A 16,496-nucleotide genomic window follows, 5' to 3' on the forward strand; every position below is an offset into this window, starting at 1 on the left:
TCTTTCCAGTCGCCTCACACACCGGGTCTGTGATCACCCGCCCCTCACCCATAGCTGAGCCTGACGCGGCGGCGGCTCAGGCGCCTTTCCTGCCCAGCCTCCTGCCACGGACCACACGTCGCATCCCTGCGCTCGGCCCCGCCCCCGGCCCCGGGCGCGCCCCTCCAGCTCGCAGCTCGGGTGTCCGAGCGGCCGCGCCCACGGGCCGTGAGCGCTAATTGGCTGAGCTGAGGCGGTGGGCGGTCCGGGGAGCACACACCCTCCTCGCTCAGCCAATGGGCGTGTGCGCGTCATTGACTGGCCCGCCAGCCGGCAGCCCCTCAATAAGCCACATTGTTGCACGAAACTCGAGCGCTGGAGTCCCGAGCCGCCGCTAGCAACGCGGAGTCACCAAGCCCAGAAGACCTGCGAGCGCGAGCAGCGCGCGAGTGAGCTGGACAGGTCCGATCACCCTGGTAGAGCCGGGCTCCGATTCTTCCCAAGTTGAGCCTTAGTGATCCCGTGGCTGAAGTTAGCGCCTTGACAACTGGGCAACCCGACACGTCGCCGGGAGTGATTTTTTGGGGAGCCTTCTAGCAGTTTTGATTTCCCAAACCTGTTTCTAGAGACCGGAGACCCTTCAGCCGGGCGGGCCATCGCTGTTAGCCTTTTTTGTGGCCGCTCGGACTCACCGCTCCCGGTCGCACCACCAGAGCTGTCTGACCGCGCCGCCCTCCTTCCCCGCAAGCGCTCCAGCCTTCGTTTCCCAAGTCGGCGCCGTCGGGCCGTGGCAAAATGATCGCCTCGCATCTGCTCGCCTATTTCTTCACGGAGCTCAACCATGACCAAGCGCAGAAGGTAAGTCAGAGCGGGCGGGGGTGGCTGGCTCGCCTCTGACAAAGTTGTGTGGTCCCCGCCTCTCTCTCCCTGGTCCCGGCCGAAACTCTCCTTCACCTTGCGGGAGACACTCCTCTTCCCCATTCCGGGCCGAGGAGGCGGAAAAAGTCTGGGCGTCCGGGAAACTCCCTCGCTGGAGGAGCCCGGTCCGCTAGGCACCGGCAGGCTCGTGCGCGCGTGCGGGGTACCGGGGCTCGCGCTCCGCACCGCTCTCCCTCCCTGCCGCGAGTGCGCGCTCGCGCTTTTTTTTTTTTTTTTTTTCCTGGAGGGGCGGGTCACCTGGTTGGTAGTCTTAGACTGATGGGCCCACGTGGGAGGAGCCCCTCTTTCGCGGCCCGAATTCCGGCGAGAGCACGTGGGGAGATCGTGGCTGGGGGAGGAGGCTCCGCTGCCGCGTGGGGCTGCCGGGAGGCTCCCGCGCCAAAGGACCGCGTTTTGGGAACGTGTGGTTCCCTTAGGAGCCCCACAAGGCCTTTCAGAGGTGGGCTTGGGGAGGAGTGACCGACTCGGGAGAGAGGTGGGAAAGGGACAGTGAAACTCCGCCCGCTGCGCCCCCTCCCCGGAACTGAGGTGCCCGGAACTGAGGCTCCGCGTGGGGCGCCCCATCCACCCCCAATCCCCCAATCTGCCTGGGAACTCCCGGGCCTTGGGCCCCCAGGGCCCGCCTCCAAATGGGGGGCGGACTTGGGATGTTGCTTTTGCTACTCCTGTGAGTTACTCGGACAGGATCAACTCCCCCCGCGCTCGCCACTCCCGTCTTCCCTGAGATTTTTCTTGTTCCCAAAACGAGATTTTTCCTGCCTTTGGCCCTGACCTGTCTGTCCACCTCGCTCTCAGCAGCTACTCCCCCCCCCTTCCCCCCACCCCCACCCCTGCCCCAGGCCCGAACTCTATCTTCCGCGCGGTCATTTACATAAGAAAGAGCCTCCGGCCAGGCCGGGAGCCTAGCTTTCAGCGCCTCCGGGCGTGGGGGTGGGGCCTGGCTGGGCCCGAGGCGCTCTCACTCTGGGTAGAATTGTTTCAGAAATGCTCAGGGTTTCCGGATTGGCTCTCCTGGCTGTGGGCTTCAGTGAGCACTAGAGAAGAGGGGATGGCCTGAGGCGGGGTTGGGGGGTGTCCAGTGCTGTGAGGCAATGACAGAGCGTTGCTCAGTTACATACTTGAAGTTTCTGTGTTTCAGTGGGAACACATTTTTGGGAAAATGTCTTGACATTATCGTTTGGTGGGGCAACGTGCTCATACACCCATTTTGGGGATCCTGAGAGCAAAGGATAGGATAGTGAATTATTGTCCTTGGTGTTTTTAGAGCTGTGGCAGATGACCCCCAAATAAAGCATGACATCACCCAGTCTCAGACTGGAGTAGGGAGCAGAGGGCTGCTGTTTGAGTTGAGTTTTACTCTGCGTATCAACGGGCTGTTACTCTCTAATTCATTGCTGGGATGTGGCCTTGCTCTGCACTTTAGTTCAGTTTATTTAAGAACATGTCTGTGACCCGGCAGGATTTGGCAACTTCTTCGGGCTCCTCTGCCCAAGGAGTGAGTTAACATTTGGAAGACTGTCATCCCTTGGCAAGTCCTAAAATACAAAGCTGTAGTATCTTTCATCCTTCTCGGTTGGGCCAATGTCGCCCCAGGACATTTTGATTCTTTTACAGATTTATTTTTCCCCACTCCAGAAGGGGGGCGGTTAGGACAGGAACCGTGGAGTTGTACCACCCTCCTGGCCTGGAAGGGTGGCCATCTCTTTGGGAAGAGAATTATCCAGGGTATCTGGAAATGAGTTCTTAATTCTGTTTTGTGGTTGTTGTTTTTAAACTACAGGGCCCTGAGCATGTCACTTTGTCTCTTTCGACTGTCGATTTCTTTTTGTAAAATGCGGGTGACAACAGTGGCCTCGTTCACTTTACGGAGTTGTGATGATTAAGCATAGCAATGAGAAACCGTCCTTCTTCTAGGCTTCTCTTCACTACCCTTGCAGCTAGCTTCCTTTCCGCAGGGGAAGGGTCTGGGGGACATTTGGGTGTATTTCCTCTAAATTACCAATGGAGGCAGAGTTGAGTCAGGCCTTTAATTCACCAGGTGTCAGAAACTGGGACTTTGCCTCCTGACTTAGGTGTGCACAGCTATTTGATTCCAGCTGCAATTACATAGGAATTAGGAAGAGAATCAGAGGGAATATTTTGCAAGCATCTTTTCATGTTGCCGCTAGAAGGAAGAATTAGGAGAGAAGGAAGACGTGATTTTAATTTTAGAGTCTTTTGAAAAGGTCTTGTTTTGGACTCCTCAGAAATCTTCATCATACATCTTCTGGGTTGTAGTCTGAGGGATGGAAAACTTGGGTTCACCTGCTCAGAACTAGCCCTATCAGAGTCACTTGTCTGTGGAGGGACAAGCTCAGTGTTTTATGCCATTAGAAGGGGAGTAAGGGTTATTTGTTCATTTTTGCCGATGGACACTGAAAATCTAGAGAAACACATATAGCATGTACTTTGTACTAGGAACTGTTTTAAGCTCTTTACATATGTTAATTCATTAACATTCACAACAAATCCATGAAGTAGATACAATTATAGTAAGTCCTCAACAGTAGGCTCTATGACATTAAGTTGAATGATGTCCTATGTGGTTAAATGAAGCACAGTTTGCCTCATTTGTTCAACTTGTAACCTAATACTTAGTATCCTAATACTGTCCCTTCCCTGCTCAGAAGATAACCCGATGGTAGTAGGAATATTTTGTAGCTTTTGCTAGCCATTCATTTGTTTTGTATTATCAAACTTCTATTTCAGAGAGCTCTAGGAAGCATACTTTCTTCCTTTATCCCTGAATGAATTAAAATTCTCTCAGAGGCTCCTCAGACAAAGCCAACATTTAAAAAAAAAAAAAAAATTTACTTTTCAAAGTTAAACCTTTTCAGCACCCTAAGGAGTTTGAGGGCAGCAAGGGGCCCTTTTCCAGGGGGAATCAAAACAACTCAAACCACAGCAGATTTCTTGAAAAAACTTGGCAGCCAAAGTAAGGAGATCTGATGCACTAAAAGGACCCAAGAACCCAGAAAACTGGCTTCCTTTGTTCAGACGCTTCTGGTTTAAAAGACAGCTCTTGATAACGGGTTTCTCATTATCATTGTTGAGTTTTGAAGTCAGCAAGTTTGGTTTGTTTTCCAACACTGTGTGTTGTCTGTCTTTGCCTTTCCAAAGCAGTGGGAGGAAGGGGGGGATAAGGGAGCAGAGGCGGCAAGTCGAATCCCAGAGTTCATTGGCTGCCTCTTAGGATCACACTCCGTGGATCACACGGCATGCTTCCTTGCAGTCTAGTGGATGTTTCTGCTAACTTCTAAAGCAGGTCTCTCTACCTCAGTGCTATTGACATTTTGGGGTGGAAAAATCTCATGTGAGCTGCTGTCCCAGCCTATCTATTTGGGCAAGAATTCCACTCTACCCAAATGTACAGGGGCAAAACCTGTTTTTTTGTTTTTTGTTTTTACTCTTCCTTTAAAACAGTAGTTTTCAACTATTAGTGATTTTGCCCCCCAGTGGACTTTCATAATGTTTGGAGACATTTTTGGTTTTTATAAGGCATGTGGGTCGCATTGTGTTATTGCATCCAGTAAGTAGATGCAAGGGATGCAGCTAAACATCCTACAATGCACAAGACAGTCCCTCCACAACAAAGACTTTTCTGGCCCAAAATATGTTTAGGATGAGAAACTGCATTAGAAGAACATGGTCACCCCCCCGCCTTCAGTTTTATAGTGGTCATACAGCTAGTTAGTATCTGCAATGAGGACCATAGCTCTTAGCATTCAGTGTGCCATGGCATGGGACAGTCGTGGTGGGAGTAGCCTTTTACAAAAGATGAATTTAAGGTGAAGTTTGCCGATCCATAGCAGTCAGCAGATGTCCATTACCCCTGGCTGAAGGGTGGGTTACCTGGGTTACTGTTTTTCTGTCCTCAACTAGGAGAATGTGAGCAATATAAGTACTCCAGAAAGCCAGTGGGAGAGAAGTCTGCTCAGTCGTCCCAAGGAGAGTCTCACCCTGCTGTTGCCGGGGTTTCCAAGGAGGCCAGGCATCCGCCAGGCATCTGAACAAGGCAGGCATGTTGGCTGAATGAGTGTGAGCTCAGGAGCTTCCATAGCTGGGAGCAGAGGAGAGGGGCCATTGACACCCACTGAGAGACAGTCCAGCAGTCACTGGGAGGGGCTGCCTGGTGAGGTATAGAACCAGGCTCCCTGGGGTTGAATCCTGGCTCACCACGGAACCAGCTGCGTGCACTTGGGCTGGTTAATTTAATCTCTCTAAGACTGTTTCTTCCTCTTGTAAAATGCAGTGTTTGGATAACACCTTAATAGGGTTATTGTAAGAATTAAAGAGAGAGTTAATATGTGTAAAGCTCTTAGAGACACGATCAATACTTTGTGTGTTTAGTATTAGTACAGAGAGAGACACACTTAGATATCATACTGTGCTATTCATCGGGGCAGGAGCAAAAGAGACCCTACTTCTTTCTTCCCAAGGGTTTTTAGGGCATAGAGGTCTGCCCTCTATGCCCTGTCTGCTGTCAGGTTAGAGCGGAGGACAGAAGAGTGGACAGTTCCTAAAGCTGAGGCCTAATGAAGCATCCTCATGGTCCCTTCAGCTTCTAAACTCTTCTTTTTCCTGGGCAGAGGAAGCCCATCTTTCAGCTCTTCCTCCAAGTGCTTTATTTCTAGTCCTCAGGAGATAGCACCCCTACCGGGGAGTCTCTGGGACACATTGGTCATTGGTGCACTTCAGGCTGAAGCACTCTCCTTGGGAAGCCACGAGAGACACAGCTGCACTGAAGAATCACGGCTTTAGTTCAACCCCTTTCACTGCAGAAACCTAGTCCCCTCCTCAGTGCCTCCCCCAGAGGGCAGAAGGACAGAGGCTCCCAGGGCAGCTGTTGAGGCCACTGTTGCTGGAGTCGGCCAACGAGACACTTGTCATCCTTCCTCACATCTGCTCCCAACTCTGGCTTCCCATGGGAGAAGCTGCTTGAGCTGCCCTGGGCTGTGATAGGTCCAGGTCATGGTAGGTTTTGGCCCCACTGACCCCTGGGGTTTTACTGAAGGGAACAGTCATTCCCACATTCTTTTTTCACATTGAGGAGAGGGTCTCTGACCATTTTGGGTCTCAGCAGGGCTTTTTGCCCCTCATATATAGACTCTGGGCTGTTTATTGTGGCCCTTCTGACACTGAGATGTCTGGGGTTTTTGACAAAGCCCAAGGGGGCCCTCTGTGTGGAACCCACATCTACCCCCTCATCCCTGTACAGCCTTTGTCTTGTCTAAACCTGGTGGGGAGTCTTGGCTTTGTTCCCACAGGAACAGGAGCCAGAGAATCCCGTTTCCCTGGAGTGCTGCCCTGCTTTAGTGGTGGCTGTGCTTTTTCACTTTTACCTGTGGATCTCTAAGTGTTTCCTTGACTTTACTTCCTTGGAGGGACTTTGATTGAAACTTACCTTGGAGTTAACCAAGAGAGTGGATCAGGACTGAGAACCTGGCCTTGGGAGCCTGGGGCACCCACCCACCCAGCCTTCCTGCCCCTCTTTACCTTTAGCTCAGCAGCCCCTCCCTGGAGGTGGTCCTTGTTCCTTAAGAGGCCTTATTCTCAACCTCTTCCAGCATCTCCACCTTGTGTGATAAAGGAATGAAGCCAGATAAGCCATCGCACAGCTTTAAATAGGGTTAAATGAGGGCATTTGAGGAACTTTCCCCTTCTGCTTCCTGCTTCCTCCCCACTTTTCCTGCCTCAGTCCCTCCCAGTGAAGCCTTCCAGCCCCGTCCCATCAGTTCCTTTCCCCCTCCATTCCCAAAGGTCTTAAAACAACAAACAGTGCACTACTTACTTAGTGCCCGGCCCTCTCTATGTGCTTTACCACTGTTATCACATGTTATTCAGATGCAGGCAACAAGTCACAGAAAGGGACAGTACCTTGCTCAAGGGCAAGGCAGAATTCAAACCCAGGCAGCCTGACTCCAGAGCCCAGGCCCCGATCCCCAGCATTGGGCTCCCCAGGATTACTGAACATGGCCACTGGTGCCTTAGCTTCACTGGCTTATGAGTCAGGTGCCAGATGAGGAGGAAGACTTTTGAGATTATCTAGTCCAAGCCCTTCATTTTACAGTCGAGGAAAGTGTCCCTCAGTGCTGGGCATTGGGGACCAGCTCAAGCTTACACAGGACAAGCCCCAGAGCAAGAACCCAGTTGCTTGGTCCCCACCCTGTTTCCTTTCGGTGTCCTTTGTGCGGCACGAGCTCTTCTCATCATTCAGGCTGGGGGTGGGGGTGGGGGGTCCCTGAGAACAGGCAGGATTTGCTTTGTGGCCTGTACCTGGGGTGTGCCTGTAATTTATTGTCTAAGCTCGGCCACTTTTGAGAGTAAAAGGGGGCACTATGAGTAGTGCTGCTGCTACCACAGTGTCAACTGAGATTGTCCTGGGCAAAAGAGTCCTATGGTTGCCCTGCCTACGGTGGGCGTGATTGTGTGGTGGGTGGGGCATACTGGGAAGGCCTGGGGCTGAACACGGTGCAGAAGCACAGCCCCAAAGGGATCTGGTCCAGCAGGTGGATAGTGAGCACCGGACAGGAATGGGGGCTGTCCAGGGGACACAGAACCTTACCCTTATGGGACCTGGGGTGCTGGCCAGGGCGGACAGGTAGATGGAGAGGAAATGGTGCTGCTGCCAGGATATCGTGGGCCGCAAGGACCCAGGCCTAAATAACAAGGTCAAGCTCAGAGCGCCTGGGCAGCCTGGAGTAGCCCGTTCTCCCCCTCACCCGTTACTCTGTTCCTCTCTCTGGCACTCTCATGGCCCCTTGTATGTAACTGTAACAAACATGTTTTGATCACCTACTATGTCTCAGTACTGAGATAGCTGCTGGCATCACAAATATGAAGCTGGGAACATGTAGTTAGTGCCTTCAGTCCTCTGGGACCCGTGAGGGTGAGAGACACAAGGTGTCAAAAGTGCCTTGGCGTCATAGCTGGGGAATTTGGAGAGGCATTTGGGGAAAGGCCATTTGTGCTGGGTCTTGAAGGGCAAGTGGGAGTTTGTTAGGCCAGAGGAGGAGAATGTTCTAGGCACAGGGTCAGCATATACATGTATCCAACCTTTGCAAGACAAACACTCCTTAGAATTGTATTGATGTGTGTGATTTAAGTTATTATAAATATCTATTTATTACAGTAAAACAAACTGCCTACTCTCTGCCCTTACCTTCAGCTTGTAGTTGACATATTTCCTCCCACCAATAGACTGAACCCCTTGCAGGCAAAGACTGGGGTCTCCTTGATGCCAGTATCCTCCATGCCTGTCCCTGGCACATTCAGTTTAGTTTTCCTTCAATATGTGTGTGTAAGTGAACTGTGCCAGTGTCATGCACATCTGGGACATGTTATTCCTTTGCACTGCTGCCCCACACTTGGGACAAAATGTTTGAGAACAGGAGGGTCCCCTGATGGGTGTCCCAAATGCCCATCTCCTGGACCCCTGACAGCTGCTGTGGCTGAGGTCTGTCTGGCTGTAATTTGATGCAATTGAGAGCAAGAACTGGAAGAACAGGAAGGCCTGTGACTCACAAACGGTGCAACAGGATCCTGGAGGAGTGCCTGTCAGCTCCACACTTACCCCGCCACTGGGCTGGTTAGTACACAGTGCTTCAGAGCTGGGGTCTCCCGGAGGTGGCACAGCGGGCCCTAGTCCCCAGTCAGGGTCCGCCCTGTCCCATCTGAAGAGTGTTGTGGTGCTGTTACTTTCGGTTAGCTGTGTTTCAGAGGACAGGAGCCTTAAAGAATCCAGGATCTGCTGTATCTTTTCCTCCCCCACTCATCTTTTTGCTGCTTTTTGCTCCTTCCTTCCTTCCTTCCTTCCTTCCTTCCTTCCTTCCTTCCTTCCTTCCTTCCTTCCTTCCTTCCTTCCTTCCTTCCTTCCTTCCTTCCTTCCCTCCCTCCCTCCCTCCCTCCCTCCCTCCCTCCCTCCCTCCCTCCCTCCCTCCCTCCCTCCCCTCTTCCTTCCTTCCTTCTTCTCCCTCTTTTTTTTTGTTTGTATTGATTCTTAGAGAGAGAGGAAGGCAGAGGGGTAGAGAGATAGAAACAGCGATGTGAGAGAGACAAGTCAATTGGTTGCCTCCTGCCTGGACCCTGACCAGGGACTGAACCTGCAACCGGGGCATGTGCCCTGACTGAGAATAGAACCGGCGAACTTTCGGTGCACGGTATGATACCCAACCAACCGAGGCACACTGGCCAGGGCCGCATTCTTAAATTATCAATGACAGCATTTTCCTGGCTTTCCTAGGATGGGCACACCTGTGCCTCAGGTTAGGGTACTCACCTGGCCGCCGGATGTGTGGATCCTGCCAGGGACTTGGCCGGTGGTTTGGGGAACTTCTCCATGCCTTGGTTTCCTCATCAAAGATTTGTTGTAAACCACTGACAAAGGAATTACACAAAAAATATAAAATTCTATCTTTTAAAAAAATTTATTTTACTGATTTTTAGAGAGAGGAAGGGAGAGGGAGAGAGAAACATCAATGTGAGAGCGAGAAATTGATCAGATGTGCATGGGATGATGCCCATCCAACTGAGCTGTGTCGGCCAGGGCTGAAATTTTTTCAAAACTTAAGTTGCAAACAGGTATGAGAACATAGTCACTGTAAGGCTCTATCCTCTGGTTTGACCTCTTTTGACCTCTGAACTCCTTTGGCTCTCTGACCATGCATAGTGAGTAGACTAAGGCCTAGTCAAAGCCTTACCCTTGTTTCTTCCTACATTTTTAAATTGGAGATTATATACACAGGAAACTGAACACACCAGGTAACCGCCACCCAGATCCAGTAACAAATCAGCACCAGCGCCAGCACTAACCACCACTTAAAGTAATCACTATGCGGTCTTGTACCAGCATAGGTCTATTTCTGTATTTAATATAATTGGACTTAAATAAGGTGTGTCTCCTATGTATGTTGTTACATGTGGTGGTAGGTGATACATTCTTATTGCTGTGTAGTATCCCTGCTCTGCACCTCCAATCCTATTTTGACTTGTTGAATTAAAACAGATGAGACTAGTCAAGAGGGTATGGTGCTTCCTAAAATTCTTTCAAAGAGGCTAGGTTGGAGCCATATATATATATGTTTGTATATGACCTGATTGTATCTTTAGGACAAGAATACTAGTACTAGAAAGGCTGAAATTCAATCAGTTGGTCTGCTTGGGGTCTAGAAGAAGCTAAAAGATAAGAATTGACTAGTGTTCATCAGCACCTCCTTGAGAGAAGGCTCTAGCTGTTAAATCAGAGATACTCAAAGACTGGAGAAAGGAAGTCCAGTCCTTGGTCCTGATGCTTATATACTTGTGGAATTGCTTTCTTATCTGATTTGATCACTTGAGTTCATCCTTCTACCAGGAGTGTGTGTCCTGTAGAAATGAACATTTGCTCAATCATGTACTCTCTTTCTGCTTACTAAAAGGATTTGGTGATATGGTTCAGCTTCCAGTAAAAAAAATTCCTAGAGTAAATAAAATTCTTAGAACAAGAGTCGTAAGGCGGGGAGGGACGATTACCAACAAAATTTAAGACTGAGGGTGGTTCGTTGGAGTTGAGTACAGAGCTCTGAGCTTTCTGACAGTCAAGGTAAAAAGGACTGCTCTCTGAGTCAGTCATTTTTTTTTTTTTTTTAATATATCTTTATTGACTTCAGAGAGAGGAAAGGAGAGGGAGAGAGAGAGATAGAAACATCAATGATGAGAGAGTCATTGATCGGCTGCAGCCTGCAACCCGGGCATGTTCCCTGACCGGGAATCGAACCCTGATTGCCTGGATCCAAGGTCGATGCTTAACTACTGAGCCACACCCAGCCGGGCTGAGTGAGTCATTTTAATTTCATTGGTCCATAGCAGGAAGCACAGCAAGTCTGGGCAGCCAGACTTTCTCCTGATATTAATCCTACAGAGAATTGACTGGTCAGTGAACAACAGAGCAACTTTACTCAGCGGGGTGATCTTTATGATCCTTCCGATGATCCCTTGATGAAAAGCAATAGGATTAAATCATACTAATTATGAAGGCATTGCATTTAGGAGGTAATGTTATGTAGTGATGGTAAGTAGCTTTCTGGTCCTAGAATTCATAATTTCCTTCTAGGATCTTGGGCTTGCCCACACCTTCTGAACCTTTTCATATGGTAGGCTTCCCATTTGGGGTGTTATCCTATTTCATAAAGAGCATGGGGTTAGTTTCCCTTTAGAGCTCCTCCTGCCTCCACTAATTTTGTAAAGGAAGTGGGCATGTCGGGGTGGTGCTTTATGGTAAGAAAGAAACTGACCAAAATTGCCCAATGAGGACGTTCTAATCTCTTCAAGATTGCTGAGTAGATGCCTTCTGAAACTGCAATCTCTTTTTCTTTAATACACACCCCGTCCATACAGGCAAGTGGCCTTCCCCTACCTCAGCCAGGTTTGCTTCCTACCTACCTCTCTTTCCCCAGCCTGGAACAAACCCTCCTTTCCCCTTTTCTCCCCAATAGAAATTAAAAAAGAAATGGCCCAATGTGATGGCCACACACCCACCACAAAAAGAGAAGGGACAATTTGGGGAAACAGCTTGTTTTGTTAACCCCGAAAGTGACTAAGTAGAGTTAAGAAATCCCCTTGATGCTCCAAAGGTGCTACTTGGCAGAGGGGGCTCTAGGAGAAAAAAGAGGAGAAGGGGTGCAAATAAAAGAGGGGTGATAGAGCTTTACATTCATCACCCCATTTATGCCAGTGACTCTGTTGTGTAGGGCTGTTAATTCAGTTTCATAGGGAGGAAACAGGTTCAGATGGAGAGGGACTCATCCACCGTCACACACCTGTGCATGTGCTGGAGCCAGGATTTGAACACTGATTGTTCTGGTGCCACAGCCTGTATTTCACCCCCCCCCCCCCCCCAGCAACAAAATGAAGGTTGGCCTGAATGACTCTGCTTTGACAATTTCCAACATGTACAAGGTTTATCTTTCCATTCCCAGCACCCAGGATCAACCACTTCACAGTTAGCCTAATATTTTAACTAACGACTCTCAAAGACCCCAGGCAGAAAAGTGGTAAAATGATCTTAAGTGATGTTGATCAGAACACAGCCTGCAGCTATCACTTTATTGGCTTGGTGGATATCAGCCCAATGAGACGGGAAGATGTTCGAGCACCCAGAGTCCTAAAGGGGTCAATTTGATTTGTCTGGAATGGATCTTTAGAATTCTTAATGTTTTAAAGAAGACTCATATCATTCTGATGTACAGCCAAGTTGGGAACTCTTATCCCAAGTGGCAGAATGGAGACTAGGCGAAAATTATCAGAATATAGATTTGTCTTAGACTGAAGAAAAGCTTCCAAACAACTGGAACTGACCAACAATAGAAGCTAACCAACTTAGAGAAGTAGTGAGCCTGTCATGCTTGGAAGCATTCAAATCTAGGCTGCATGACTTATTGGAGTTAGAGAGACAAACTAGACAAACACTAATGCTGTCTATGTTCAGTGGAATTAAGCTCATTTCCCCAAGGACTTATCCTTTCTAAGGGTGAGTATTTTTTAGCTGCAGTCCTACTGTCCCGTGTACATTTGTTATCTCCTAAATGACTTTCTCCCATGACTTTGGGCTTGGTGCTCCCTCCCTCTGGCTGCACTGTGGGTGAACGTTGGCAGGATTCTGCAAAGTGCATTCACTTCCTCCCCATTCCAGGAAAGTTTCCTTTGTATGGGGCTGCTTCTAGTTTCTGACTTCTGCCTCTCTTGGCCACCCTTCACCCAGCACAGCAGTGCCTGCCAAGGCTGGGTGGCCCCAGTGGTGTGTTTAGGAAACTGTGACATGAGGTAATTAATCATCCCTGCTTGAGTGGTCCTAATGAACTTGGGTGGATATACCATCATGTTGTACAAGAGGGGAAGTTTGGGTCAAGGTGCTATAGCTGCAATTTTCACAGCCGTTCCATAACCTTTCTCTTAGTTTCATGCGACGGAGAGGAAATTGAGGCCCTGGGGTCATCCAAGAAACCACAGGGCAGAGAGCCCACAGGACAGGCGAGGGTGCTGGTCCCAAGGGCCGGGCTTTAGAGCCAGACACACCTCCCTTCTAGCTCTGCCCCTCACCACTAAGTCACCTGTTACGAAAGGACAGTGGAGGTGAAGTCAGTACAGCCCTAGGTTGGTGTCTTGCAGGTAGGAAATGCTTGATAGACATTAGCTGCCATAACTGTCATATCATTTTCACCTCTCATTGACACCGAAAGATGATTATAATCTACTGAGTAAAGGACATCATGACTAAGTAGAGGTTGACTGTTAAACGCTTTAGAGTCTTTGAGGGTTAAAGATAAGAAGTACCAACTGGATTTCCAATAAACCTTGTCGCAGCTTAAACATCAAAGTTAAACTAAGAATGGCCACTGTAGAATTGTGGCTACTGCACCTTTGCTCTCTCGTACATGACCTCACGCTCCGAGAAGTGATGCTACAACCTCTTAAGGAGGCGGTGCAGGCTCTGCTCTCTCTTGTTGGAACTCTCCTGCTTCCTTTGCAACACCAGGGCCATCTGTGGAGTGGAGAGTGGGTGGCAGCGAGGCCTAGCTCTAGGCTTCTCTCTTTGGGAAAGTAGTAGTGTAGGCGCTTCAACTTTGTCATGTGTCAAACTCATGATAAATGTCCAGAGACATGTCTGCTTCTTCTGTTTCCCTCTGACTTGCCAGGCCAGCCCCATGGGCCTTGCCTGCCACCGTTTACCTTTCGTGTCTGCATCAGGGGGTTGGCTAGAAGAGAAGATGGCCTTTTAATGGGTATTTCTAGGCTGAATGTCCCACAGTGCCATTTGGCCTGTATAAGACCCCGCTGTTGTCCAACAGAAGACGGGATTCATTTAGTAGAGTGGACAAGAACACAGATGAGCCCGGTTGCCCAGTCTAATCCTGGCTTGGCTCTTTTGGGCACATTTCCTTCCCCTCTTGGTGGAAGATAGTTATAACGCTACTCACCTCACAGAGCTGCTATGAGAATTAAATGACTTATGGGTGTAAAACCTTGAGAAAAGGGTCAGTGCTACGTAAGGGTTTGCTGTTATTACCATTGCCCATGAGGGCATCTGGGGCAGCTCCTGGATGTGATCTGGTGTTGGCCTCTGGTCTGGTGGTCCTGGACTTTGTACATTCACACCAAGATGCACAAGCCATGAGACAGCATCCTTGGGCAAGCCCAGGTGTCATCAGATCTGGAACAGGCAGCCTCAAGTTGTCCTGGGCCTGGGATCACCAGAGATGTGTCTCCTACTGCACCAACAGAGAGGGAACTTGTCTGAAACTATACCCTTTGACCACCTGGGGAGCCTCAGACAACATGTGGGGGAGGCCAGGCCTCCTCTGGAGTACCCTGGCTCCCCAGTGTTGAAGGAAACCCACCTCAATGACCCAGCTCAGGTGGGGCTGGAGCCCCACAGCCTGGGAGGCTGAGGCAGACAGTGGACTCAGGGCAAGTAATGTGCCAGGAATCTGAAATCGGAAAACAGAATGGACGGTTGGATTCTTCCTGATTTACACTGGTGGACTTAGTCTGGGGCAGCTCTTTAATAAATGCTGGCAACAGGGAGTTCTGGGAAATCCTCATTCCTACACGCTGGAAACCCAGCATAGCAAGTCTGATCCCTCTGCTGGCTGGGGCTGGAGAGAAATGGCCTTGGGCCTTTACCACTTCTCTGCTCCTATTCACCCTTTCCCACCCTGGGGGAAGGTGGTGGCTGCCAATTTTGCTGTATTGTAACCACATGACCTTCATGGAAAGGGGGCAGGTTGATTCACTAGACTCCTTCACCTTGCTTACAGCTGCTCTCAGCATTTTACTCCAGACTCTGATCTTCTACTTTTTGGGATTTTATGAGTGATAAATGAGGAGAACTGATCAGGATATTTGAAATGATCTCAGGAAGGCCAATCTCATTATTCTACAGGGGCAGAAACAGGCCCAAAGAGAAGGATGTGCCCCAAACCCATAGGGAGTGAAGGTATAGCCAGGAAGAGAGCAAATGTAAGGAGACACAAAGGAAGACCCTGGGATTGTCCTTTTCTGAAAGGATTAAACAGCTCTTGCTGTTTCTCTGGAAATCCTAGGCTGCAAGTTTGATGAAAAGAAAATCCAAGAAGACCTGGCTCAAAATGTCGGAAGATATAATATAGGCTATAATATTAATGAGGACTTTTGTCTGGGAAAGCTAATAAAAATTTATGCCCCTTTGTCAGAGTTGGGTAAGGGCAAGGGACAGTTGGGCACTGAATTGTGTTACCCTCAGGAATAGCAGTGGTGGTGGTTGTCAGACAAACTTTGCTTTTGGGAATCCTGGAGTTTTAGAGCTGGGAGGAGCAGGGTTCCTCTTGGTCCATCAGTTTGCTGAAAAGGTTGGAGGACCATAGTCTTTACACTTTGAGAGCACAACTGGGGCCTAGTCCAAGGTCCCTGATTCTCTAGCTACATTCTCCAGGGCCAGCAGCCTCCCTTGTCATAGACACTGCTGCTGAGAACAGGGATATTGTGGAAACTTCTGTGCCCTCTTGGATGGATTTCTATCCGATCTTTTCCTAGTAGGAGAAAACTGGGAGGATCTATGGCCAAAGCAGATGGGTACTTCCAAGAAGGAAACTGCCTAATGCTTCTCCTTCTCCTGATGTTAGATCTGGGAAAAATTCATGTAAATTTTTGTTGGAAACAAGATCAGTAAAATAGCAATGGAAAACCGCTTCCATCTCTGAAAAGAAGAGAGGTTGCATTGCTATATATGTAGATTCTCTATTATGTGTCAGGCACTGCACTAGGCTCCAGGGATGCAGGGAGCTAATAGACATAGCTCTTCTTGCCCTTGGTGCTTATATTTGGACATTAATAAAAATATATTTCCAAATTGTGGATAGTTTTGTGAGGGGAAAAGTCTGAATTCTTGGAATAATGGGAGGCCTGATTATTTTATTGGGACAAGGCCTCTGGGGAGAGAAGCTTGAAGGATTGGTAAGAGGTCAGATGGCAGATGTAGAGTGGGGTGAGGAGCTATAGGGCCTTTGTGAACAGGCTCCGAGGCAGGAAGGATGAGTTGGGTGAGTGGGGAACTGAACTGAGGATAAAGTCTGCACAGGAGTACAGAGGCATGCAATGAGATTAGGAGGTGGGGGGAGGCCAGATCATATAGAGCCCTGGAAGGATTTCCAAGGGGCTTGGTTCTAATGGAAAGCCACTGAAAAGTTTTAAGCAGGGGAATAATGACAGAATCTGGCTGGGGGTGGGAAATGGATGGAAGAGGTAAAAGTAGAATTGGGGATTGTGTAAGTACAGAACTCTGGTTCAAGGGGTGTCTTAGACGTTAAAACTCAACTTTTCTGAAAAGAACTCTTCACTTCCCTAATAGGCCTTTCCTCTAGTTTTCACCATTCTCAGAAATGAAATTAAACCTATTTTTCTAATTTCAATTTTTGGTTTAGTTTATTTTAAAAGACAAAGTCCTGACAAATAGATTCTGGTTAAATCGTCTTACATAATAACCATCTGTATATGACAGGTTTTATTGTTTTGAAAGGCTGAGTGAT

General features: G+C 49.0%; 1 protein-coding gene across 1 annotated transcript in view; it reads left to right on the top strand.

The window, feature by feature from the left end:
- Positions 1–325: 325 nt before the first annotated feature.
- The window catches only part of HK2 (hexokinase 2), a 58,805-nt gene continuing 42,634 nt past the window's right edge, over positions 326–16,496 (top strand). Inside the window, exon 1 of the mRNA XM_081156244.1 lies at positions 326–837. Coding sequence (XP_081012370.1) covers positions 775–837 — 63 coding nt within the window. The 5' untranslated portion in view covers positions 326–774. The remainder of the gene's footprint in view (positions 838–16,496) is intronic.

Source organism: Miniopterus schreibersii, assembly GCF_964146895.1.
Source record: "Miniopterus schreibersii genome assembly, chromosome: 13".
NCBI lineage: Eukaryota > Metazoa > Chordata > Mammalia > Chiroptera > Miniopteridae > Miniopterus > Miniopterus schreibersii.